This window comes from Scardinius erythrophthalmus (genome assembly GCF_964197995.2).
Source record: "Scardinius erythrophthalmus genome assembly, chromosome: 11".
Lineage (NCBI taxonomy): Eukaryota > Metazoa > Chordata > Actinopteri > Cypriniformes > Leuciscidae > Scardinius > Scardinius erythrophthalmus.
In genome coordinates this window covers 2,929,296-2,957,251 of record NC_138231.1, presented here as the reverse complement: position 1 = coordinate 2,957,251, position 27,956 = coordinate 2,929,296, and the positions used below count along the sequence as shown (strand labels likewise).

At 38.1% G+C, this 27,956-nt stretch overlaps 1 protein-coding gene across 1 annotated transcript in view; it reads left to right on the top strand.

Annotated features, from left to right (window-relative positions):
* arhgap39 (Rho GTPase activating protein 39) overlaps nucleotides 1-27,956 on the top strand; it is a gene marked incomplete at both ends in the record, with an annotated part of 69,323 nt that overhangs the window by 34,026 nt on the left and 7,341 nt on the right. Inside the window, 7 exons of the mRNA XM_081378118.1 lie at nucleotides 700-1,077; nucleotides 5,916-7,077; nucleotides 14,208-14,372; nucleotides 15,779-16,178; nucleotides 19,857-19,930; nucleotides 22,603-22,802; nucleotides 27,676-27,767. Coding sequence (XP_081234244.1) covers nucleotides 700-1,077; nucleotides 5,916-7,077; nucleotides 14,208-14,372; nucleotides 15,779-16,178; nucleotides 19,857-19,930; nucleotides 22,603-22,802; nucleotides 27,676-27,767 — 2,471 coding nt within the window. The remainder of the gene's footprint in view (nucleotides 1-699; nucleotides 1,078-5,915; nucleotides 7,078-14,207; nucleotides 14,373-15,778; nucleotides 16,179-19,856; nucleotides 19,931-22,602; nucleotides 22,803-27,675; nucleotides 27,768-27,956) is intronic.

Sequence of the window (27,956 nt, the reverse complement as noted above, 5' to 3'; positions counted from 1 at the left end):
CAGTTGTGGTTTGCTGCTTATGTTGTATATCACACACACTGTACAAATAGACTAACATCGTTTCCAGCTACACAGACACACTCTCACAGACACACACACACACACACACACACAGATGATGTTGGTAAAAAAACATCCTGAACGTGATTCGTGACTCGTATGATAAATCATGATGACTCTATATAATATGACTGTAATCCTGTATGACTGTCCTCTCTCTGACATCATGGCTTTCTCTTTCTGTAGGTGCATCTCACAAAACATAGTCAACCCCAAAACCCAATTATATTCTTTTAATTATTTTGCATAAAGATTTTTTAATTTATTTTTTAATGAAAGTGTATGCATAAAGAACCGTTATGATGTTTTGTAATGACAATTAAAGTTTAAACACTGTAACACATTATATTTAAATATTACTGTACTGTAACTGGAATATTACTCACGTAGCAAAAAAAAACAACGTTTTATATTAATTATATTATGTGTATATTCACACACACACACACACACACACACACACATATATATATATATATATATATATATATATATATATATATATATATATTATTTCCTCTTTGGTTTTGTGGTAAAAATATGACTGGAATTGTTTTTATTATTAATGCCATCCATTAATTCATTATAAATAAATGATCATTAGTTCAGCATAGAGCATGTTTCTGTGTGTGTGTTTAGGTTGGAATGGGTGGAGATCATCGAGCCGCGCACCCGGGAGCGCATGTACGCTAACCTGCTGACGGGTGAGTGTGTTTGGGACGCCCCGCCGGGCGTGCGGATCAAGCGCAGCGGACAGGACCAGTGGTGGGAGCTTTTCGACTCCAAAACGTCCCGATTCTACTACTATAACGCTTCTACCCAGTGCACCGTTTGGCACCGCCCACAGAGCTGTGACATCATCCCGCTCGCTAAGCTTCAGACGCTGAAGCAGAACACCAACATGGCTCCGCCCGCGACCACGACCAGCGCCGACAGCAGCCCGGCCCGCAGCGCCGTCAGCACCACCTCATCACAGGAGCACGAGGAGAAGACGTCCACCGCCGAGGAGGGAGAGAGGTGAGTCCAAAACAATGAAGCGTAGTGAAAGTGTATCAAATAATGTGTTTTCCATGCTTGAATGTTCATTATTTTCCCCATGTTCAAAGGTGACATAATATACCCCCCTTTCACAAGATGTAATATAAATCTATGGTGTGCCCAGAGTGTGTCTGTGAAATTCCAGTTCAAAATATCACCCAGATCATTTATTACAGCTTGTCAAAGTTGCCCCTTTTTGGGTGTGAGCAAAAACGCGCCTTTTTCGCGTGTGTCCCTTTAAATGCAAATGAGCTGCTGCTCCTCCGCCCCGTTCAGAAGATGGTCAATCCTTTACACGAGCTTCGGATACTCCGGAGAGAGAGATGAGATGAAAAATTTAGGAGCGCATTAAAGGGGTGGTTGATTATGATTTGACTTTTCTAACGTTAGTTAGTGTGTAATGTTGCTGTTGATCATAAACAACATCTGCAAAGTTACAATGCTCAAAGTTCAAAGCAAAGGGAGATATTTGCTTTTAAAGAAATCGCTTTTTAAGGACTACAACAAACGGCTGGTAGAGACTACACCACATTCCTCCCGGGTTAGTGACATCACCAACCCTAGAATTTACATAAACCCCGCCCCCTGAACACGAGTTATAGATTATCAAGACTATGCTAATCAATGACTAGAAGATAACTACACATAAGCTTCATAAATTCATTAAATAACCATTCAGAAATGTCCTGTTGCTTCTACATGTTGTCACTTCTTCTTGAGTCTCTCCATCATTGTCTGACTTCATCTGGTTTGAACATAAAAGGCAAAAAAAAAAATTTTTTTCAGTGCATGTGTGTGAGGTAAAAGGACAGGAGCTCTTGAAGCTCCGCCCTCTGTGCCGGGAGCAGCAACTCATTTGCATTTAAAGGGAAACACAAAAAGTGTTTATAGCGAGTGTTTTTGTCTCTGGGGACATCATTTATTTGACTTATTTTACATCTTTTTTTACACCACCCCTTTAAAAAAAACAAAACTTTGTAGTGTAGTTAAAATGTGTTTTTCATGCTTGAATGTTGATTATTTCCCCCATATTCTCCATTGTTGCGGCTCCTCTCTTCCCAGTCTGTCAGTAACGCTCTGTTTAGTTCCTGTCTCTATGAAGCCCCTCCTTCTGAAAAGCACACTGTGCTCTGACTGATTGGTCGGCTGGATCAGTGTGTTGTGATTGGTCGAACGCTTCGAGTGTGTTTGGGAAATGTCCCGCCCCTTATCATAACCGTCAGTTTAACACACTACTAACTAACTCAACCAGGCCCCGCCCCTTTATTCTGCGTATGAATTATTATAATGAGGAATATTGTGGCGTGTTTGTTCCCGGAAGAAACTCAAGACTACAATGGAGGCGTTTCAGGAGTTCAGGAACACTGACACTGATATAGAGCAACACTACACACACTAAAGACAGAGGAACATGGAAAAAAAGCAGAATAGGTCTTATCTATCTATCTATCTATCTATCTATCTATCTATCTATCTATCTATCTATCTATCTATCTTTCTATCTATCTATCTATCTATCTATCTATCTATCTGTCTATCTATCTGTCTGTCTGTCTGTCTGTCTGTCTGTCTGTCTGTCTGTCTGTCTGTCTGTCTATCTATCTATCTATCTATCTATCTATCTATCTATCTATCTATCTATCTATCTATCTATCTATCTGTCTGTCTGTCTGTCTGTCTCTCTGTCTGTCTGTCTGTCTGTCTGTCTGTCTATGAAACGCTCACACTGTCAAGCCCTGGATGAACTGTGAAAACATCCCAGAATCCCTTTTGATTTCACCCTGGGTGTCGCTGAGACCCAGACGACATCGGAGGAAGTCAGATCTCACTTAGTTTGAGTATGTGAGCTAGTTTCCCTGTTTAACGGTGCATCCCAGTACAGTCTTCAGACGCTCTTGAAGTCGGACAATTCTTGTTTTTATTAGTTTTGTTAGATCATCGCTGGAAGTGGTTTTGATAGCTGGACTGGACCAGAAATAAACAGCTTCCTGTCTCTATATGTGCACAATACAATGCATGCTGTTTCTGCAGTATATAGTACGTATTCTGTACAGTAGAGATCCACCGATATTACAATTTTGGCCGAGACCGATAACCGATAATTCTTTATTTTTGAAAGCCGATAACCGATATATTGGCAGATAAATCTAAATCCAAAGTTTTTATAATTTTTAAGAGCCCGATTACAAAAACAAAAGTCTCATCATTAAAGGCCATGTCCCAAACACAATTATAATGATGTTCTCATTATGATTTTATGTAGTCTATATGATAGACTTGCGATGCACATGTTGCATTAACTCTATTTTCCTTTTTGAAGTGATTCCAATCATATTTCAAGCAATTCAAAAAATGTCTAAAGACACATCTTCTTCGTCAGCACCTGACCAATTAATACTAGCACTTACCTTTTCTTTTCTATTCTTTTCTATTCTATACTATTCTATTTGTTTTAAAAAAAATTGCTATGTGTACTGTGCTAGACTAACTGAGAGCTGTTGCACTCTTGTTGTTCTGATTGCTTCTGTTGCTCTCCTCTTTTGTAAGTCGCTTTGGATAAAAGCATTTGCTAAATGATTAAATGTAAATTCAAACTCATCATGTTGAACACTGCGCATCTGAAGTGTCTCAGCTGAAGACAATTATCCATTATTTATCGGCTGTAATATATCAGCCTAATTTTCGTATCAGGCCGATAGCGATAACGTTAAAAATGAACATATATCGGCCAATACTGATATATCATGCATCCCTACTATACAGTATGTTGATTTTCTTTGTGTCGAGTAGAGCACAACAGTCTGAAAATCCCACTTAATAGAGAAAGCAATACACTACTGGTCAAAAGTTTGGAAAAATTACGATTTTTAAATCATTTTAATACGTTTTAATCGATTTTTAAATGTTTCCAAAAGAAGTCCCTTATGCTCACCAAGGCTTTTGACCGGTAAACCATTCAGACCCGATGCATCATGAGCTCTGAGGTTCTCATACAATGAAATATGCTTCTCTAAAAGCCACAAACACCGTGTGATTTTTCATTAAACTGCTGAATTCTTTCCGGAAACCAAGAGAAGTGGGCGGTCGGTGTTGCACTCAGCATTTGCACGCTTAGTGCCGGATGGCTTGATGCGCAATAGTGAGAGATGTTTATGAATTTGCATGCACATGAAAAAAAAAAAAAGAATGGATTAAAAGGTAATATTGAAAGACACAGCTGTAATGCTTCAAGCTGTTATTTAGATTCATTATTCAAACAGTGTCGCACTTAAATAGTTTCATCCCTTGAGGAACGCGGGGATGAGAAAAGGGAGGGTCGTGAAATGATTTTGTCTGACAGAGAAGGAGGAGGCCGAGGGAATGAAAGAAGAGAGAGCCATAGAATGTGTAAATTGATTTGAAGGTCGGATATCCATGAATAATTAATATCCAAAGGAAAACACTGCTCACTTTGTAGTGGGTCTCTTGCTTGGGAGAGAGACTGAGTGAGAGATAAGTTTCTTGTGTTCGGAGTTTTAATCCGGCTGCTAAAGGACACACACACACACACACACACACACACACACATTTGGCTGTGTAATCCAGTCTGGTCATGGGGAGCCTTCATCGGCCCATGGTGGCCAAGTGCTGAATTGATTTTACACACTTTTTTTTCTTTAATGCTCAGAGGCCTTTTCTGTGCGCTTTAAACTCACAGACCTCTTAGATTTAGATCTTTAAAAACGGCCTTTGAAGGACTGAGATTTTTAGTGGTACTTGATCTAAAGTCAAACATCACTTTTATTACTGCTCATAGTTAGTGTTAGTAATTTGAACAACCCTAACATTCTCATTAAAACACTGAAACACCTTTCTTTCAGCTGATATCATCAATCCCTCGTGTTAAATAGAGACACTTTGTATCATCCAGTCACTTGCTCATGGAACATTTCCCATTGAATTTGCATTTATTTTTCTCATTGAGTTTCACTTGGAAATTCATCGCATTTGAGAAATAAAATGGTTTGTGATCATTTCAGAGCAAGACATCTTTGACATGGGGTATAGAAGTTGTTCGTGTTTTAAAACTGAGGGGTTTATTTCGCTGTTATTTTACTGTAAGTGTGGTTTTAGTGTTGTGTTTTTATTGTTGCCTTAATGTGGTTTAGATATTGTACTGCACTTTGTTCAATGGTCAGTTGTGTAAAAGTGCTTAATAAATAAAATAAACGAAACGATAAACGAAACATCTTAGCTTTTGAGGTCTGAAGTTTAGGAGAATGTCTACAGAGCAAAACAAGCTTATTTTATTCAAAATAAATGTTCATATTTTATTTAATTTTACAAGGTATGACTCCTTTGATAAATAGTAAAGAAGTTCGTATTCATTATTAGTCTTATTTTCTCTTTTCTGTTTAATAGTAAATAAGATTTGTTTACTTTTTAATAAAGGGTCCGTATTATAAAAAGTAAAATAAAATAACAAGAACATTTATTTTATTAAAATAATAAATATAAATAGTAAAGAAAATCTGATTTATTATAAAATAGTCTTATTTTTCTTTTCCCTTTAATAATAATAGATAAATAAATAACTGTTTATTAAAGGGGATATATGAAAGTAAAGTAAAATAAAATGAAAAGATAAAGATTAAAAAGATTAAATAATATATATAAATAAATAGATAGAATTTAGATATAGATAAAGTAAATATAAAATGTATTTCATTAAAAATGTATTATTTAAAATAAGTTAAATAATTATTTTATTTGACTTTACTTTTCATGATAACCACTGTACTCAATATTAAAAACTTGTCTTGTTTTCTCTCGTTCAGGTTTCGATGGGGCACTGGCACCAGAGAGAGGATGCTCATCAAGGTGTCGGATCGGGAACCCAGTTTTCTGACGCAGGGAAACGGATACTCCAGTTCCTCCCCACGATCCAGACTCTCGTCCAGCACCGCCCCATCGGACCCCGAAGCCCCGCCCCTTTCCCTGCAGGACCGGCCCACATCACAGTCTCCATTCCTGAAGAGGGCGGAGTTAAGCGGCACTCAACGCCGATGCTCGGGCGATTCCCAGCCATCATCCCCTCGCTATGCGTACGAGCCTCCTTTATATGAGGAACCGCCCTCGGATTACCAGTCCCCGCCTATTTATGAGGAACCGCCCACTGACATGCACTGCGACCCCGCCTTTTTTGGTTCTGACAGATCTCCGGCACGAAAACCAGGTCTTTATCACTCGCCCAAGCAAAGCCCGTCTCCATACGGTCAACTTGTGTTGACGAGACAGCGCAGCTCAACGCCCGAGAAGACGCCTAACCAAGGCGATCGGGACTATAGCTCAAGTGGGCGTGACTACAGCTCAAGTGGGCGGGATTATAGCTCAAGTGGGCGTGACTACAGCTCAAGTGGGCGGGATTATAACTCTAGTGGACGGGAGTATAGCGCCGCTGGGCGGGAATATGTAAAACAACTAGTTTATGTTGAGCAATCTGGCTCCTCCCCTCGATTTCGCACGACTGAACGTTTGATGAGCTACGGGACCAGTTCTAATAGCCTATCGGCGGGATTTTCTTACGGTGGCTCTTTTACGCTACAGCACAGTCACGATCTCAATGGTGGCAACAGAAAACGTAAGAACCGGAAGCCGTCTTTGCCGGGAGGAGAGGGGGACGGCATGGGATTGGGTCTCGGGGCGATGATCACTCAGGCCCGCTTGGCATGGGAGGCTCAGCAGATGTTACATCAGCGAGGGGGCGTGTCCTCGGAACAGGGAGGGAAAGATGGGTATGAAAGTGACGGGGCGACGCCCCTGCCGCTGCCTGGGCCGGTGGTTCGGGCTTTCAGCGAAGACGAGGCGCTGGCGCAGCAGGAAAGCCACTGGAAACGGGCCACCCTGGACAGACTGGCATTTCCTCAGGCGCTTCTAGAAAAGAGTCTGTCCATGCAAACCAACCTGGCATCACCTGAACCTTACCTCCATCCCTCGCAGGTAATGCACAGATACATGCACACTGCATCAGAAGCTCGAAACATTAGGGGCTTTCGCACCGGGTTGGTAGTCTCGCGTAGCCAGACCTTCAGACTGACGGCAGAAGGTCTGGACTCTATCGCAGCTTTTCTTGGCCAAGGATGTTTGAATGACATGTAACGCAACCAATCACAGTTCGTTTTGTTCTGCGTCATGTTTAGGGGCGTGACAATATAATGTCCCTAATATAACAGACTGGCGTGCATCTAATAAATGATTCAATCAAGATTGTTGTGCAAGTTTACTGCTACAATGGAGCCGCGAACTTCACATACTTTTGAAAATCCAGCGGTTAGTTGATCCTGGTCAGCGCTCATCGTCTCAGTTGTAAACACAACAGCTTTCTTCTTCCACGAGGGGTTTTGGCGTCACGGCATTTGTTTCCAGGCGGACCGATAAAGATTATCGGAAAAAAATTATTAAATTATTATTTTTTAAATACAGGTGACACTTGCCCTCTTGGATTGTTTTTAAGGGCATTTCTCCTTGAGAGTAGATTTTTTTCTATTATACATCACAAAGCGTGTTGTCCACTTACTTTAAAAGCCTTAATTCAGTTTTTTGTTTTTTTTTGTAAATAAAAATGCTTTACTCAAAAAATGCTGAGTTGTTTCAAACCATGTTTGGGTCAAATATGGACAAACCCAACCGTTGGTTTTAAAAGTTTAAAATAAAAAAGTTAAAAAAAACAACGGTTGGGTTTGTCCATATTTGACCCAAACATGGTTTGAAACAACTCAGCATTTTTTTTTGTGAAAAAATAAATAAAAAATGTATGTGTGTGTGTGTGTATATATATATATGTATATATATATATATATATATACATTTTTTATTTTTTTACAAAAAATGCTGAGTATATATATATATATATATATATATATATAAATATAAATAATAATAATAATAATTTTGTCATGTGATCATTAACAGTCTGACATCAAAGAATATTTAAGGTCAAAGCAGTTTTACTGACAAAAAAGGTTTGTGCATCCCTGCTTTAATTAATGGAAAAGGTAATTAGGGTGTCTAAACCAGTAAGTCGGTAAACCTCAAACAGAAGAACTTCAAATTCGATAGGCCTTTCTAAACATCAGAAGCAGAGCACTTTCTAATTAATAGCACTGAACTCAAATCAAGTTGCTTGATTATGTATCATGATGTCAGAGTGCACTATTATTGCGCAATAGGAAAGGTTTTCTTGGACACATCGGCGCTTCGGGCCGTTAATGAGTTGGAATCCTCCGATGGTGTTTTGTGTCAGCGTTGAGCTGAACTCTGAGCTCTTTCAGCCCAATATAATGAGCATTTAAATGTCCTGTCACCCTGCTCGAATCAGGCCTGAACCACTGGTTTAACGCTGCCAGTCGGGTTAATTGGGACGCTGACCTTTCAACGCCCGTTACCCAACCAGTGATATCTTTGTTCTGGGTATATTGGGATGTACGGTTCTCGGAGGCTAAACTGTGTGAGCATTTCCTTAAAGGATTTTTTTTTTAGGTTCTGCTCTATTTGCTGATAATAATGGAGGCAGACTGTAGGACCAGTAGAAAACGGTGTCACTCAAACTCTCTACATCAATTCTGCTTCCCAAACGTTCCCGAACACCATTTGCAGCGATGACGGGAAATGAAGGCGGCTCAGACTCTAGCTCTCCGGACAGAGTTTAAATCATGATGCTTTTCCATTTTCAGGGATTTATGGGAAGGTTACAGGCTCTCACAGAAGGCAGACGTGCATTTGTACAGCAGAACATGCACACGTCTCTTCGCACAGACACGCCCGGCTGTACGAACATTAATATTTCAGCATGTGCAGTTTTAAGAGTCGTTGCGCTTATGTAAAGGCATCATGTCAGAGTCCACACCCTCCTCAAAAACACACACACACACACACACACACACACACACACACACACACACACACACACACACACACACACACCAGCTCCAGGAGATACACGCTTCCTAGCGTTCACATTTCACACCTAAAAGATATTATATTTTGCATAAGGAAATCAAAACTTACTTTAATATTTTATGACCATTGATATTTAACACTTTTCCCCCTGAAAGTCTCATTACTTGAATGCAAAAGAAAAAATACTGCTTTTTTTTACATTTACATTTTATCTAAAATTACAAAGTAGTAAAAAAAAAATACAATTTACAGTTATCATAATAAAAACTATAGATCTAAAAATATTAGTGTACATTAATATAACATTAATTTAACATCAGGAGCTGCACAGCAGATCTATTCCTCTAAGACCAAACATATCAACATTGTCAAAGCCATTTCCATGCCAAACACTCTGAAAGTTGTCATGACAGAAATATATTTTTTTAGCAATTCATATATTTATTTGTCAAATTATATTTGGGGTGAAATATGATCAGAGCTGTGTTTCCCAGAGCAAATGGTCGCAAGTTCCGTTGAATTGTGTTGTTAAAGGAGTAGTTCACTTTAAAATGAAAATTACCCGTTTGGCCAGAAACTAGAATTTTACTTTGTAACATGTTAAATATGAATATCTTTCTTACACAAATGCATCGCTTCGCTTCAGAAGGCCTTTATTAACACCCGGAGCCTTTTGTGAAGTTCGTTTATGGTGGATGGATGCACTTTTTTGAGCTTCAATCTGATGGTTGCAATCCACTGCCATTATAAAGCTCGGAAGCGTCAGGGTGTTTATTAAAGGGATGGTTCGGAGTAATTTCAACCTAGGGTCCTTTGCACCATGACCTCGAGCCAACCCCCCCCCCAGAAGCCTTTTTCCCTTGGTTGAACATTATTAAAGTCAGAGCTTATTTACAGATATCAGCCGGATGGCTTAGTGCAGGCGCTAACGGATGCAAGGGTCTATCTGGTAAATTACCCCACTAATAATGCCCAGAATGGCACCAAACTTCTACAGTAGAATAAATAGGTTCTGTACTCATAAAACGAGGCATTGGAAAGTTTGTAAGTACATCAGGAGTTTATTTAAATAACACTTAAATAACACACTGACGGCTAATGCTACTGCTAACCCGGACGTCGACGTCACTTCCGTGAGTTGAGAAAAGCACGTAAAAGTCCTGGCAGAAAGCAAAGCATAAGGATGAAGTGTAACGACGCCCAGTTCCAGGAATGCACTAATATTTTGTTGGTAGTACCAGTTTGCAACAATTATTAGTTAACACTAAGTTGCCAACACTTCGGAAAAAAATAATAAAAAATGCAGGTTACACTACATCTTTATGCATCGCTTTCTGCAGGACTTTTACGGGCTTTTCCCAAATCACTGAAGTGACGTCGACGTCCGGGTTAGCGGTAGCATTAGCCATCAGGCAAGTGTTATCTAAATAAACTCCTGATGTACTTACAAACTTTCCAATGCCTCGTTTTATGAGTACAGAACCTATTTATTCTACTGTAGAAGTTTGGTGCCATTCTGGGCATTATTAGTGCGGTAATTTACGAGATAGACCCTTGCATCCGTTAGCGCCTGCACTAAGCCATCCGGCTGATATCTCTAAATAAGCTCTAACTTTAATAATGTTCGACCAAGGGAAAAAAGGCTTCTGGGGGGGGGGTTTGGCTCGAGGTCATGGTGCAAAGGACCCTATAAAATTACTCCGAACCAGCCCTTTAATATAACTCTGATTGATTCGTCTGAAAGAAAAGAAGTCATATAGTAAGGCTTGAGGGCGAGTAAATCATTGGGTAATTTTCTTTTTAAAGTGAACTACTCCTTTAATAACGGGACTTTCGACCGTAGTTGGATTTGGGAAACGCACCCCTGGACAGTCCTCCGCAGTTCTTCCCATCACCAAAAAATAAATAAATAAATGCATCGACACTGAATAATCATGATGAGGTAATGAGGAGAGGAGTGTCTCCAAATGTGCTCCTGAAGCAGCGTGATCCACAGACGGATGAAAGAGAAGATGGAGTGAACTGAAGCGATGGAGGAGAGGACGCCTGCGTGACTCATTTATTAATCGTGTTGATCAAGAACGCCTGCGGCCATGAAACTTTCACTGAGAAATCAGCCGTCGTTCCTCAAGCTGCCACACAGAAATAATAGGTGCTAACGCTCAAATATAGACACACAATGCAGAACCTGAGCACAAAATCAGCCTTTGGAAATATTACCAGCAATATTTGAAATTCATTCTGCATGATTCATATTAAAATCATTATAGCTAACTACATTTTTATGTTTTTTGAGGACATTGTGAGGTACTTGATCACATAAAAGTCCCCAGCTCTCCTTCAATGTGGGTTTTTTCCACCTGTTTTATGTTCCAGCTGCTGAAAATGGTGCATCTGATCACGGAGAAGAAAACATTGCACTGACGCTGCGGTGCCGTTTGCCAGCTGTTTAAAATGTGCTTCATTATGAAGTGGTAATCATTCTCACAGGAGTCATTAGGATTGATGATTTCTCTGCTATGTCAAATTAAGTTTATTTCTGAACCCAAAAATATGAAGTCATTTAGCAAGGGCACATTCATTGTCCCTCGTGTCCTCGTCACCTTCCATGACCTCCATCTCAAACATTTATAGCATAAACTGGTGTTCTGAATCTCAGACTCTCTGTTCTCAAAAGATTCATTACAATACTCAGTTCATGTAAATAAATAATTCACATATTAATTGAACAAGTCACTGTTAAAGTAAATGACTGATTTTGAATGATTCGTTTGAACATCTTTTTAAAAAAAGGAAAATATGTATCACTACAAAAAATTATATTTTCAGTATAAGTATTTTTTGCATCTTTCAAACTAGATGCATTTACTCGAGAGGCTAATTATGAATACATTTTTGGAATTATTTAGCGCAATTTTCCACTGGACAAAATTGCGCTTGTTAACTCATGATTTCTGTTCTGTGCGTCTGTGCGCACCAATCTTGCACTTCTATCTACTCCTCAACCAGACCACCTAGAGACTTCGGGTTTTCGGCATTATGTTAAAGGGGGGGTGAAATGCTCATTTTCACTCAATCTCCTGTTAATCTTGAGTACCTATAGAGTAGTATTGCATCCTTCATATCTCCAAAAAGTCTTTAGTTTTATTATATTTATAAAAGAAAGATAGGCTGTACCGAGTCTTTCCGGGAAAAAACGAGCGGCTGAAGGCGGGCCCTGTGGGCGGAGCTAAAGCTGTGCTAACGCGCCGAGCTAGTGACAACACACAGAGACAATAGAAGCAGTTTTACTCACCGCCCGGTTCCAACGCACGACCGCAAACCTTTATCATTGTGACTGCTCGATCCTTAAGCATTAGACGATCTGCAAATCCGTCGATCTGGGCTTTGTTTATAAAACAATCATCGTCGAAATGCAGGGAACAAACAGTCTTGCACAACCTCCGTTGATGCTCTGGAAAAACGAACTCCATCCACTGGTCCCTTAACGCCGGGTTCTTTGGGAATCTGTGCAGGGTTGTCTTGCCCTGGCAACCAAAAACACACTTCTTTGGCTACATTGACTTCCCTAAAGCCGAGCATAGCGCTTTGATGGCTTACTGCTTTCGCTCTCTCTCTCTGGTCTACGAGTGCGCGCGCGCCCGTGGTTTTCCGGCAGAAGTGCCCTTAGGACCCATATAAGGAAATTCCACTACATCTGACGTCACACATGCCCATACTCGAAAAAAACTTTCCGAAACTTGTGACAAACCGGAAGGAGCATTTTTGGAACAGAAATACTCCTTCAAACGTACAATTTAATTTTTGAAACTTTGTCCATGTTTAGCATGGGAATCCAACTCTTTAACAGTGTAAAAAACTCAGTATGCATGAAATAGCATTTCACCCCCCCTTTAAGGAAGGTCTAATCTCGGGAACGCACAAAAAAAATCCAGGAAAAGATTTACTATCTCTTAGTGTTGTGATCCCATGAGGTGAGAAAATTGCGCTAAAACACTCACTGAGTTTTTATTACTTGTTTTATTACAATTTTTCCTTACCCCGACAACAAATCTTTTCTAATTTATTGTAAAATTAAGTATGATCTACTTTAGATGTTTGACAGATAAATGCTCTAATTGCAGAATTAGCCCTCCGGTGCTGCTCTGCATGACTGAAATCTCTTTCAGTTCAATGAAATGATTGTACTATATTTTAGTTGGAGCACAGACACTTGGCAGATTATTGCTGAAGTGAAAAATGTTGAAAAAACTTTTTTTTTTATATGAAATATATATTTTCCAAAACACATTTTACTCTAGAACTGTGAGACAGTCAAAGCCATAAATCAAAACAACATGTTTCAAATTTGATATCTCAACAAATGAGCTTTCAGTGAGAGTGTGTTCGGCTGCAGTACCAAACGCTTCCACTAGAGGAAGTTCGTCTCCCATTCATTTCCATTTTTGTGTGACTTTTTTTTTTACGACCATTTAACCTTTTCGAATCATGTCCATGATTTTTTTTTTTCACATAGCAAGTGCCAAAACCTTTACCAAGTATGATTCCGATGAAGAAAAAAATTATTTAAAAGAAAAAAAAAAACTTTACATTTTTAAGTAAAAAACTAGCGAACAGCAGCAGAGGGTTAATTTTCTCCTTTGTAATTAGCAACTTCCTAGCTGCTTATTTATAGACTATAGCCTGTACTAGGGTGTTTTGTCTGTAGTTTAACTAGTTTAAATTAGGAGTAGCTTGTAATTTGAGATGCTACAATTTTCATTTAACTTTCTAACAACTATTTATAACTTCCTAGCAACGCCCTAGCAACAATCCATAACCCCATAGCATCCCCACTCAAATTTCCTTCAGAAAATGTAAAAATCTTTTTCATATTTTTTTAGGTGTTTGTGTTGTTTTGTTTCATGTGACTTTGCATGATGCGTTTCATAACCAATGAAGTTCCACAGGAGAAAACCGGTTGAATCATCTGAAATGTCATAAGTGTGTAATAGCCTGAAGGAGGTATTTTTGTTCGTTTGATTGTTCTCATTATTTTGGGGATTGACTCATTTCCTCTCCGTGCTCCTCTTGACCCGACCCGAGGCTGAGACGCGGTTTAATATCTGTTCTTCCTCTGTTCTGAATGCTGCTCTTCAACATCAACATACAATGTTTTCTTTCTTCCCAAGTCGGAAGATCTGGGAGCGTGTTCCCAGTTCGAGGCCAGCCGGAATGCCCGGAACATGATGCCCAGTGCGAGCTGTGGCGTTTTCCCAGAGTTCACTCTTCGCAAACCCTCCTCGGAGACGGACATCGAGAACTGGGCATCCAAACACTTCAACAAGCACACCCAGGTACACTCATCATCATCACCAGTGTCTTATGCACAAAAACATGGATTTTAACCCTATAAAGCCTACAGTATCAAATTCCATACATGAATTTCTGAGGTCTCTAAATGATGAAAACGTTCTCCTCCAGTCCTTCTGTCGTCTGATTGATAGTTTAGACTCTTTTAGCTAGTAAAAGTCTTTTAGTGTAATTGTCCAAACGTCCTCCTTCAGTTTTGCTGTGAAATCTGGACTTTTTTTATCAAGTAAACGTATGAATAACTTTGATATTGTTAGTAATATTTCAACTGCACTGAAGCAGCTTCAGTTTACTTGATCATCCAGACATCATTTATTAGAAAAATTATGATTATTAAATATGTTCATATGGAAGGTTTATCTCTCAATCATCATATTATTGCATTGCATTATATTTTTTAAAACTATAGAGCTTTGTTTCATAACACAGATTGGCAGATATAGAGTGACGACTGATATTATGCAAGTTCTCTGCTATACTGTTATTATGATCTCATTGATTTACATTACCTTAATTTTTGTCCATATAAATATTATATTAGCAAATATTAGCATATTGTTTTGCTAAGTTTGGGCCTCTGAAGTGTTTTTGTCCTCTTTGAGTATAAGGTTCAAATTCTAATAAAACTATGAGCCATAAAAGTATCAAATACAAAACACTAATTTTGTCAAACTGTTCCATAAAAAACGTGATTTTTCTGACCATCATTTCATGTCAGGTATGTCCTCCACTTTCATCATTCGAAATATATAATATGTTAATGATACTAAAATAAAACTTAAATTATTATTTTTATGGGGGGGGGGCAGTTCTTTTAAAGTCAGTTTGAAACAAGAAGCGATAGTGTTTTATTCTCAATCATGATGTATATACCTGAGTGAAATCTTCTTGAACAACTGTAGGGCGGGGCTTAATTTTGTCCGTGGGGAATTGATTGGTTGGTTGTGGTTTGCTATTGGCTGATCTCATGTGAGTGACAGGTTGCCCTGGACTTTAAAGGTGCTGTATGTAACTTTTTCACTCTACTAAAGCATAAAAATACCAGTATATGTTTGCATATATTGAAGAAACATGCTAAGTTCACAACACACTCGTTTCTCTGTAAAACACTTCTACAGCCAGTTATTTTACTTTGAAATGTGTGTTTCCAGGCTGGAATGTGTGTTATTGTTTTGGTCTGTGATACTGCATGTTGCCGATTTTCATTGTCCATTGCACTTGTTCCCGTTGCGTGTGTTCAAACTGGCGACTCGTGTGAGCCGTGCCGAGTCTGAGGAGGCGGGAGAAACAACGATCTCCGATGTTTTGTATTTGGACTGCAGTACCGATTTCCACCACTAGTTGTCATTCTTACAGACTGCACCTTTAACCGAGGAGATTTGTCTTCCAGGGTCTGTTCAGGAGGAAAGTCTCCATTGCCAACATGCTGGCCTGGAGCAGCGAGCCCATCAAGAAGCCCATGATCGTGACTTCGGACCGAACTGTGAAGCGCGAGGCCGTGGACCTCTTCAAACTGATCCAGACCTACATGGGCGACCGGCGTGGGAAAGGAGACCCTCTGTCGGTGGCTCTGGAGGTGACGGTGCGGGGCTGGAGCTGTCAGGGCCTGAGGGACGAGCTTTTCATCCAGCTCTGCAGACAAACCACCGAGAACTTCCGCTACGACAGCCTTCAGAGAGGCTGGGAGCTCATGGCCATCTGCCTGGCCTTCTTCCCCCCCACGCCTCGCTTCCACAACTACCTGGAGGGCTACATCTACAGACACATGGACCCGCTGAACGACACCAAGGGTACGGCGGGAGCTTCATGATAACTGATATCACATGATAAATCCAGACTCAAAGGGATAGCTCACCCAAAAATAAAAATTACCCCATGATTTACTCTCCCTCAAGCCATCATAGGTGTATATGACTTTCTTCTTTCAGACGAATACAATCAGAGTTGTATTACAAAATGTCCTGGCTCTTCCCAGCTTTATAATGTTAGTGAATGGAGGATGTGATTTTGAAGCCCAAAAAAGTGCATCCATCCATTTTAGTTGATGTAGTTTTAAATATGGATATTTTTCTCACGATAACACATCGTTTTGCTTCAGAAGGCCTTTATTAACCCCCGAAGCCGTGAGGAGCACTTTTATGATGGATGGATGCACTTTTTTGGGCTTTAAAATCATATCCTCCATTAACAAAGCACGGAAGAGACAGGACATTTCTTTTTATTTAACTCAGATTGTATTTGTCTGAAAGAAAGAAAGTCATATACACCTAGGATGGCTTGAGGGAGAGGAAATCATGGGGTTAATTTTCATTTTGGGTGAACTATCCCATAAAAGCTGCGTGAGTGGAAAGTTCTGCGATGATCGACTGACGACGTGCAAATTAAACAACATAGACACAGCCGGATAATTCCCATAATGACCAACACAATCTACCAAGAGCAGCGCAAAATTGCGTTTGGTTAAAGGTTAAAATCTTAGTAAATCCCCTTGCATGGTTCATTTAAAAACTCTCCACCCATACATTAAAAGGGAAACTCCTACAAATGCATATGCAATAAGGTCAGTTGAAAAAATACCACGCCTTTTCAGCGCTAATGTTTCACTGCGTGTCTTTAGCAAATCCTGACAATAGGTTTTTAACGCCAAGAGAGCGTTTGCGTCGGCGCAAGCTGTTAGTAAATCTGGACCCGAGAAAGATAATGTCACAAGGATGAAGATGAAGACGAAGGAGAGTTAAAAAAGGTTTCTATAAACAAAATGGTTCTTTAATGAAAACAAACTCAGGTAATCCACAACAACGAAGAGCAAGTAACAGCACGCACAAATAAGGGCCGTTACATAGTCAACGCATCGGTACGCTTCGGGCCGCCATTATGCGTCGATGCGTAGCCAAATGTGTCGTCCTAGGTTTTGATACGCGGCGCGCCGATGCACGCAATACTGTGTGTTGTCGGTGGGGGTGACATTGCAAGTATTGTACATTAATTCAAGTATATTATGTTTACAGAAGAAGGTTTGAATACAATGGCGGGCGAAGAGGAAAAATTATGCAAGCTTATACGTATACATCTCCTCTACAATGTGTGTGTGTGTGATTTTGGTTGGGTGACAGTTGTAGGTTACAGTTTGACAAGAGTTTACAGTTTGACAAAAGCACAATGTTGTGTTTTACACAAATATAAGTAGGCTAAACACTTAGCAGTTTTAATGATGTCCTGTATGAACAAAATGATGGAGTATGTTTTTATGCTTCCACTGTTCGATCGCGCCCGTGCCCCTCTCTCTCTGACACACACACACACACACACATTCCAGCATTGCAATATTGACATCGCAGCCTGTTATTATGCTGCGTTCACACCAAACGCGAATAGAGCGTCAAATTTGAGTCTTTCGCGTCTAGTTTGACGCTTGAACATTTTGAATCCATTCGCGCGTCCAAAGCGAATAGGATGCGCGTATAAAGCGAGCATTTGAAGCGAAATAGACGGGCGTTCAGAGCTATGACTCCACTATGACTCTACTACCCCCTGTTGCTTGAGCGGTGTATTGCATTTCACGCATCACCCGTGACGCTTGCGTCTGCTTGTGTCCACTGTTCAGACTATGAAAGGGAGCGCGTCGCTAGCGTTGCTTGCTCGCGCTGCTCGCGTTGACTATGTAACGGCCCTAACGACCGACACACACAGAGTGAGGTGAGGAACTTAAATACACGGTGATAATGAAGAGATGATGAAAAGGGTGATGTGCTGATGAGTGTCCATGGCAACCGATGAGTGGCGGGAAAATCAAACAAAGGAACACATGTGATGAATGAAAACAAACTGAAAGTCCATGAAAGTGAAACTAAAGATGAATAAGAGCAGATAACTGTGACAGAAATTCTATTAGCGTCCACACCAGCGCACAATATTGTTCTGTTCATTCTGGTTTCTCGTTGGTCCGCTGGTTTATCCATGTTTTAAATTTATACAGTTCTGTTGTGCAGCATCTTATTTGACACAAAATAAAAATGCAATGTTTTGTTGTAAATTAATTGTTATATTTTATAAGCTTGATTAAAATGGTAAAGTTTATATACATTTGTATCAAATCATAAAACAGAATTCTTTTTTTTTTTTTTTTGAAAATGCAATATAAGGAATTTAGGTTTGCAATAGTTTTAAATAGTTTGCAAGATTAGAATTAGTGAGGAAAGGTCGACTCGAAACTCTTTTTAAAATGAATGAACGAAGTAAAAATGAATAATAGTGTTATAAGTTTTGCTAGATGCTACATGTCAAAAAGTTTGATTTTATGCTGCACAATTATTATTAAGCTGCTTAAAGGCACAATATGTAACTTTTTTGCTTTAAAAATAGCAAAAATCACTATATCTATGTTATATATTTTTTTAGTTGTGTACTTACATTATCCCGACTGTTTCCAACAAATTTCAAACCAGGAGAAATGTGTAATTTAATTTGAAGACACGTCCCGTTTCTTTATTTCCGTTTTGTCGCCGCCAATGGCGTCATATCCGCGTTGTCCCTGGTTTCCGCTCGTGCTGCCATAGCAACCAGAGCTATGAACCAGAGTCGTCTGATAGTAACCAAGGCGACAGACGTGGACAATGTAGTTCGCTATGTCTATCTGCACGCTGTTGTTGTTTCGTTCAAACATTATGGACCATGGCAAGCAGACTTTGGATGAAAAAGGAGAACTAAAACGAGAATCAATATCAGCGTGGTGTTTTCGAGATGCCGAGAGCTCCCATAGACAGTATATAAACGAGAGCTCCACGTCCGAGACTTCGACCGCTCCTACATGTACTTTATTAAACAGGTGAGCACATTTACATAAAACTAATCAATGTTTTATAGTTCAACAATGATAAAATGTCAGAATATGATCTGTATGTTATTCTAATGTTGATCTAGCTTACTGCTAGTCTCATACAGACAAACTAACACATACATTTCAACACATTCAAATGCAGTTTAGTGTGCTAGTGTAGTGTTAGACCAAGTGAAACAGCGCTGCGTTACCTCACAAGTTTAATTTGTCTAATAAACTGACCTGTGAGTAGTAATTCTGTTTGTAGTTCGGTAGAATGAAATGTCCATTCCTTTATATCCGCGGGACTCGCGTCGCGTGTGGAGCTGAGAGCTGTCTCTTAGCAATCCCGAACTGCTTCATATCACAGTCATGATAAAAGTATCGATGTATTCAGTCATCCATAAACATTATTAGATCGGTCGGCTTGACGTTGATGACAACATCCATAATTCTTAGCAAATGTTGCGTCATGAAACTACACCTTTGTTATTGTAAAGAGGTTAGCGACCCCTAGTGGAGAAAAATTCCATACTGTATGTTTAAGATTCTGATAATCCAAATGCAGTTTATACAGAGAGAGTGTTGTGCGTTATATGATTTGCAGTGACTGACGTGTGTGTGTGTGTGTGTGTGTGTGTCTCTGTTGCAGGAGTGGCGATAAGCAGTTATGCAAAATACTGTTACCGTAAACTCCAGAAAGCTGCGCTCACCGGAGCCAAGAAGGTTTGTGTCTTTTGTTTATTTTTGGGGTTTTTTTTCGGTAACACTTTATTTTACTGTATCCTTGTTACATATGTTACATGTACTTACCATAGTAATAACAGTACATAATGCATAATTACATGCAACCAAATCCTAATCCTACCCTAACCCTATAGTAAGTGCATGTTGTTAATTAATATTACTCAGTACTTAAATATATAATTACATTGTAACAATGACACCTTAAAATAAAGTGTAATTTTTTTTTTATTTTACTGTAAGCACTTTGTGACCCTTCCTTGTCTGTGAAAGTTGTTATATAAATAAACTTTTCTTACTTACTTCCTTAGAGGCTTAAAGGCTGCTTCACACTTGTAGTGTTGCCATGTCCACTTGTTTTAAGTGTTTTTGGGGTTGTTGTATAAGTTAGGTTGGACTGCAGTGGACACTGAAAAAACAACTTTCACTTTTTTTTGCTTGTAAATTTGTAAATAATTACAGAGAAAATGCAAGTACACTCATAAAAAAAACAGTTTTCAGTCAGAAATTGCTAAATTTCACAAACAATTAGAAAGAATCTTGGGATGCACGATATATCGGTCAACATATCGGTATCGGTCGATATATATTCATTTTTAATGTTATCGTTATCGGCCCGATAAGAACATTTGGTCGACTCGATATATTAAAGCCGATAAATAATGTATTACCTCCAGCTGAGACACTTCAGATGCGCACTGTTCAACGTGATGGTTTTGAAATGCTTGAAATATGATTGAAATAATTTCAAAAAGGAAAATAGAGTTCAGTGCAACATGTGCATGTCTGTCATATCGGCTACATAAAATTTAAATGAGAACATCATTATGATTATGTGCTTGGGACATGGTGAGACTTTTATTTTTGTAATCAGGCTCTCAAATATTATATAAAAATTTGGATTTAGATTTATCGGCCAATATATCGGTTATCGGCTTTCAGATATAAAGAATTATCGGTATCGGCCAAAATTTTCATATCAGTGCATCCCTAAAAGAAACGGCAATTGACACATTAAATTAAACATGAAGTTTTGAGGTAGAAGTAAAACTGAAATTGTATTTTCTTAATTAAAAACTTAATTCAAATGCTTCTAATGCAAACAACTTTCCAGCAAATTTCACAAATACTTTCAAAGAAACTCTAAGTTACACATTGAATTGAACGTGACATTTTGAAATAGTATTTCATTCTCCAACAATCTTACGACTTTGAAAAGTAATTTTTTTTACAGTGTATTTTTAAGTTGATATATTTAACGATGGCGTTCTGCCTCTGCGTCTGATTCATCTCTGCTGTGTTTCGGCTCTGATTGTCTCTATTGGCACCGTATGTGCTAATTGGCCATGAAGTGGTGGGAGGACCCGGTTCGGCCTGGTATTTAACGTTTTTTAATTAACATTCAGTTTCCCGAATTTGCCTATTGCCCTGGAGACATCGCCATGGCAACGGTTGCCGAGTCTCTAATAGGCTGGTGATGATTTACGCGCCGACCGCATTGTTGCATGATGAGGTGTCAATCATCGCACCTGCGTGACGGGATCTTCCCCATGCGTTCTCGGGTTTATATTCCTTCTCGTGTGTGAATGTGTGGAAGTTTTAATTGCATGATGCCAGTGGCCTGTGGAGATTCCAGTCGGTGTAAACGGCCAGTAAAAGGGAACTGTGTGTGTTTGCCAGACGCCCAGCAGGGTAAAGCTTCAATCCATGGCTCTGGTCCAAATCCTAGTGTGTTTGCATCGTCTGCATGCTCATAAAGACAGCAGCATATGCTACCTTTCTTTGGCCGGACACGAAGGCAGGGTTCACATCCAGTATGGAAAATTATTGAATTTGATTTAGCAATTTCCAGGTCTGGATGTGTATGGAAAATTAAGAAAATTTGTGTTTCCAAACTATTGCCACTATTTTTTTCATCAGGCAAATAAATGATTTCATCTGCAAATTTGTAGTAGAGCAAACATTATTTAATAGTAGAATATCCTGCGGTTATTTTTGAAAATAATATTTTCTAAATGAATGTAATCAGTGACAATATTATTTTAAAAGTAGAAATTAATAAATATATTGAATTGAAAATAATTTAAATGTATGCAGTGAAAATGTGAATGTACTCAATATTATTTCATTGATATTTTGACAATATTTTAAAACTTAAAATATACATTTAAAGTCTTTTTTGGTAAGTAAATGTAAAATAAATTAAATATATATAAAATTAATCAAATTAATTCATAAAACTTATACAATTAATTTGATTTTTTTTTATAAATAAATGTTATCAGTGACAATATTTTAAAACTTATAATGAATATGTTTAAAATTATGCAGTCAGTGAAAATGTGAATGTAATCCATATTATTTTATTAATATTTTTAATACAATTTTTAATAACATTTATATTATTTTAAAGATTATTATAGGAATTTCAAAGGATTTTTCTAAATAAATGTAATCAGTGATGATATTTTCTCATCAAAAATATCTTAATTTGTGTTCTGAAGATGAACGAAAGTCTAACGGGGTTGAACAACATGAGGGAGAGTAATTACTGACAGAACTTTCATATTTTCAACTAACCCTTTAATATAAAGGCGGACCAAAAAACGCTCTTTGCCCAGCCCTAATTAGCATTATCTTGTGTCCGTCCGTAGGGTTTGAACAAGCCCTCAATAGAGGAGATCGCTCACGCCCGAAACGCCATCTTCCGGCTCTCGATGTTCGGCTCGTCTCTGGAGGAGGTGATGCTGATGCAGAAGGACCGATACCCTGAGCGAGAGCTGCCGTGGGTTCAGACGCGTCTCTCAGAGGAAGTGCTCGGCTTGAACGGAGACCAGACCGAGGGCATCTTCAGGTCACATACGCTTCTATTAAAGATTTCATTGCTATGTTTAATTGATTCCATGCTGTGACCGAGTAATTAAAATATTCATCATCATTATTTTTAGCTTTTTGATAATGTGCAAGAAGCATCATCCTGAACCAAAAAGTCATTTGACGGGATGGTTTCATCCGAAAAGTAAGAAACAATAAAGAAATAGATTAAGGAGTGTTTTCCATGCACAGGAAAAATTATATTATTATTGATTCAATGCTGTGACTGAGTAATTTAAATATTCATCATCATTATTTTTAGCTTTTGATAATGTGGGTAACACTTTACAATAAGGTTCGTTAGTTAACATTAGTTAACTACTTTAGTCAACATGAGCTAATAATGAACTGCACGTATACAGCATTTATTAATCTTTGTTAATGTTCATTTTAACATATACTAACACTGACAGGAAAAATTAGATTTCATCATTTTCATTTATATGCACTATTATTATTATTATTTGTATTCTGCAATATTGATTTACATATTCTACCGTTCACAAATTTAGGCTCAGTAAAATGTTTTTTTGTTTTTTTTAAAGGAACACTTTTATTCAGCAAGGATGCATTCATTTGATCAAAAGTGACATTAAAGACATTTATAATGTTACAAAAGATTCTATTTCAAATGAATGATGTTCCTTTGAACTTTCTATTCATTAGAGAATCCTGAAAAATAAAATGTATCAGTTCCCACAAAAAAATATGTTTTCCTAAAATTCTTTTTAGCGACTTTTCAGATCTCTTTGGCGACATCTTTTCAAAAAAGCGCCTAGCGACAAATCTAGCGACTTTTAGGACACATTTCAGTGCCCTCCTAATGTTGCCAGTTCTGTCCTGCGAGCGCGAGGTCTTGATTTCCCCCTGTCCAGTGATTGGCTGAACGTTCTGCACACGGAAGCTGACAGACGTGAATGAGTCTGTGTTTCATTTCAACTTAACACTTATCTTCTTCTCTTTCGGTTTATATTTAAAGAATTTAGTCTGGCCATTTTAATTTCCAATCTTTTCTTGTGCTCATCACTTGTTATACTCACTATCACAGAGCTTTAGTTCACTCTCAATTCAGATAATTTTACACATATCATTTTTTTTGTCATTCACTATATCATACTCGTTCTATTGTCTGACTAAAAAATATATGTATAGGAAATGAGAACAGCTTTTTTGGACATTTGGCTATATATATTAAAATTCAGTACGTGAGCATGAATTTGGAGAGAAAACACATTACGCCCGTTTCACACATACTCCGTTTGCAGTGCGTATGCGGTGCGTATTTTTTTCCGTACCCATGTTAACAGGTTAGAGCTTTCACACTGCACGCGGTTGCAGTCCGTCGATCCGTTCCAGGTGCGGTGCGTATACAGCAGTGCAGAGATCGTTTCCGCACTGAGTCTATTTCTGCTGAGCTGCAAACGCTAAATTAAAGTGACAGCGCATGTTTCGTGGTCAAAATGAACACAGATTGACCTGAAAATGTAGTAATTTCACCATAAATGCGTTTAATTAAATAAAATGTAGTAATCTCACCATAAATGTATTTAATTAAATACTACTTTTTTTTCACAGTCATCTTTTTAGGTAAATCAAGGAAAACTATACGATTTACATCCACAAGGCGACATAATGAACAACACTCGTCTCATTTGTGGAGGTGGAAAAACAAGTTATTTGTGACATGCAAGATTTATTGTATAAAGATTTAAATTATGCAAACGAAAGCTGCTGTTTTTTGTCAATTTTAAGGTTTGATTTAAAATGTATGCGATTTTAATATAAATATTTTACCACTTGCATGAGCAACTTAATAAATAATTATATAGAAGTAATGCATTGAATAATACGTTGTTTAAATAGTTTTTAAACGTGCATACGTCTATTAAAGAGTGTATATATGTACAAAGAGAATCACAATGCTGACACATTTTTTTTTAAATAAAAGTTGCAGATAACTTCTGGATTTGAAATACAAATAGTGAGTATGTGTTTGTGGTACAGCCGCGGATCAGTTATGCACTGCATATGTGAAAGCACTATAGCCCGTGCTGCTCCTGCACACACTGCACACGGAGTATGTGTGAAACGGGCGTTAGGCAGGCCGAACGCAAGTACGACATGATGACGTCATGAATATGCTAATTGGCGTATGACGTCATCTAGCGGCATTTAGCGACTGTCTGGGAAGGCATTAGCTACTTTCCTTTGAAAATCGTTGGCAACACTGTGCGGCGACCTACGATGATGCTTGTCGTGTGCTTTCAAAGCCACCAAGATGGACTAGTGCGAGTGAAATGTTTGTCACAGCTCGAATTAACACTTTGCGAAAGTTAAAGTATAGCTTTATCTGTAGGTTAAATAAATCTGAGAATGAAATAATTATGTCACTAACAAATATTAGATTTAGTGCAGTCCGCTACCAGGCCGAGCTGTGGAGGCACGGGTGCAGATGTCTTTTTAAAAAGCCTATTTAATTGTTGTTTCCTTTTATTTGGTGTGTGTGTGTCTTGTATCTATATTGCACCACAAGTCTAAATAAAGTTTAAATGAATTGAATTGAAACAGACAATTTGAGCTGATTCACATTTTTGAACTGCATTTCTGCTAAATCAGAGACGCCATTAAACATCTCAGTCTTAACGCTCTTATACACGTGAAATTAATCTAATGACACTCTGGGAAATTTAATTACTTCATAAAAAGTGCATTAAAGTCAGCAGTGTTCACAGTGCCTGCAAAATAACTGTAAATGTATTGTAACTTTTCAGCCCTGATTAACCCACATTAACCTGCTGACATCACCACATGTACGCCATTAACCCACACAGTAGATAATGTAAAACTGTGTGGTGGTTATAATTAATAAACGAGTTCTAATTAGACCTGGATTATTCAGTGTGGGCATGTTTACTGGACAAACGTGGCATCCAAAATCGAATACTTCACTACTATATAGTGTGAGAACACAGCATGTCGGAATTCATAGCATTAGAAAAACAGTAGGCGAGAAGTCCCGAGATTCTGAAGTGTGCATATGAGGGACACTTTGCTATCCCATGAGGCCACGGGAGAGGATTTATGACCGACAGTAAAGCCATGCAACTATCGCTGGTAGGTCACATGACAGTAACAACATGGCAGATGTAGTACGCGCAAATTTCATTCATACTACCCCATATTCATACTATATAGAACATACTTTTTTAATGGATGCAAAGTAAGTTAAAATTCAAATGTAGTACCTACTGATTTCGGACGCAGTGTAAGCTTTGGCATCAATGCAACCCTCATCTCATAGTTGTTCCCGAAGTGTTTTTTCCATTCATTTCTCCCATAGGGATTTCAAAAAAGGCTTCTTTAAAGTGTCGTTAGCCATGAACCAAGCAGACCAACTATGAGGAGAATCACAACACTACGAACTTTGATTTAAAGCAAATATGCTTTTGAAAATCGAAAGACTGTGAACTTAACAGCTTTAGTGAGGGAAAGAACTACAATCCCATGAAGCATTGAGAACAGCAAAACGATGGTGAAATTTTATGGATGGTGAAAACGGTGGGTTATTACAAAATATGCTTATATATTTTAATAATTTGAGATCATAGACTCAATTACATAAGTGCTTCATTTTGCTTGTTTTGACTCTAATTGTTGGAATTTTCTGCACAGCATCATGGGTAGTGTAGTTTTTCACCACGAATTTCACTGTTAAACACGATTACTTTAAAACTAAGTTGAAATGATGTGGGCTGATGGCTTCAGCAGAAGCAAACACCATCGATTATAAACCTTGGAGCTCAGTCTTTTTAAAGGTTTATAAATTATCCTTCAAAATCACTTTCCCTATGGAGAGTTTTTACTTCCCGAATGTTATTCTGTATTTTTTGTTTAAACTTTGGTAACACTTTATTTTAAGGTGACGTACTTGCACATTACTACATACTTACTATAGTAAGAAATGTAATAAATGCATAATCACAAGTAACTAACCCTAATCGTAACTCTATAGTAAGTACATGTAGTTAATTAATATTATTCAGTATTTATTTGAGTAAGTACAATGTAACTACGTCACCTTAAAATAAAGTGTAACCTAAACTTTTACATGAATTCTTCATTGATAATGTGTGTTATTAAAACTGTAAAGTTTCTAATCATCTTTTTTTCAGTTTTTGCCCATAGATATCATTCTCTTCCCTTCCTATTTATTTTTGAGTTTTATTCTTATTATTTATTCATTTGAGCATTTTGTTGTCTTATTGATTTTTTCTTTTATTTTTGCATTTTATTGTCTTAATGTTTTTATTGTTTTTTATTTTTTCTTTGGTAACACTTTACATTTTTACATTTTTTAAAGCATTTATTAATCTTAGTAATAGTTAGTCAAAAAAAATTGTTAAATTGTTCATTGTTTGTTCATGTTCACAGTGCATTAATTATTGTTAGCAAACTTTTGATATTAAAAATGTACTAAATGTTGAAATTAACATTGACTAATATTAAATTAAATGTCGTGGAAGTTTAGGTTATTGTTTGTTCATTGTAAAAAGTACAGTATAAATAAAATTTAACTTTCTCAAATAACTAAATATGTATTGGATAACTATACATGAAGCCTTAAATGAAACATTGATAATATAATTATTAAATACTAAGCGTGAAACCCTCACTGCTGTTCAGATTAAAACTCATTGGCACAATAAACCCCAACAGTATATACATTTTTAAGTCATAATAACCTGGTTTCATTACAGAAAGGTATATGTTCATTGTCTTCTGTAGTTTTCAGTCACCATGTCCACGATGCTGATGTTTTGCTGAAGTGTATCGTGTGTTTTTGTGTGTCTCAGGGTGCCCGGAGACATTGATGAAGTAAACGCGCTGAAATTACAGGTGGACCAATGGAAGGTGCCGACCGGCCTGGAAGACCCACATATTCCAGGTATCCCACAAGTCCTTTGTCTAATCTAATATAAGCAATTTAAACAATCTACAGAGGATTGGGGGTAATATTTGCCCTAGTAATATACATGGTATAGCAAATTCTCACAGACCATTAGGGCCACGAGTCAAACAGGGCGAGATTCAGTCTGATCGGCCTCCATTAATCTTGTCTAATAAGTGCTCAAAC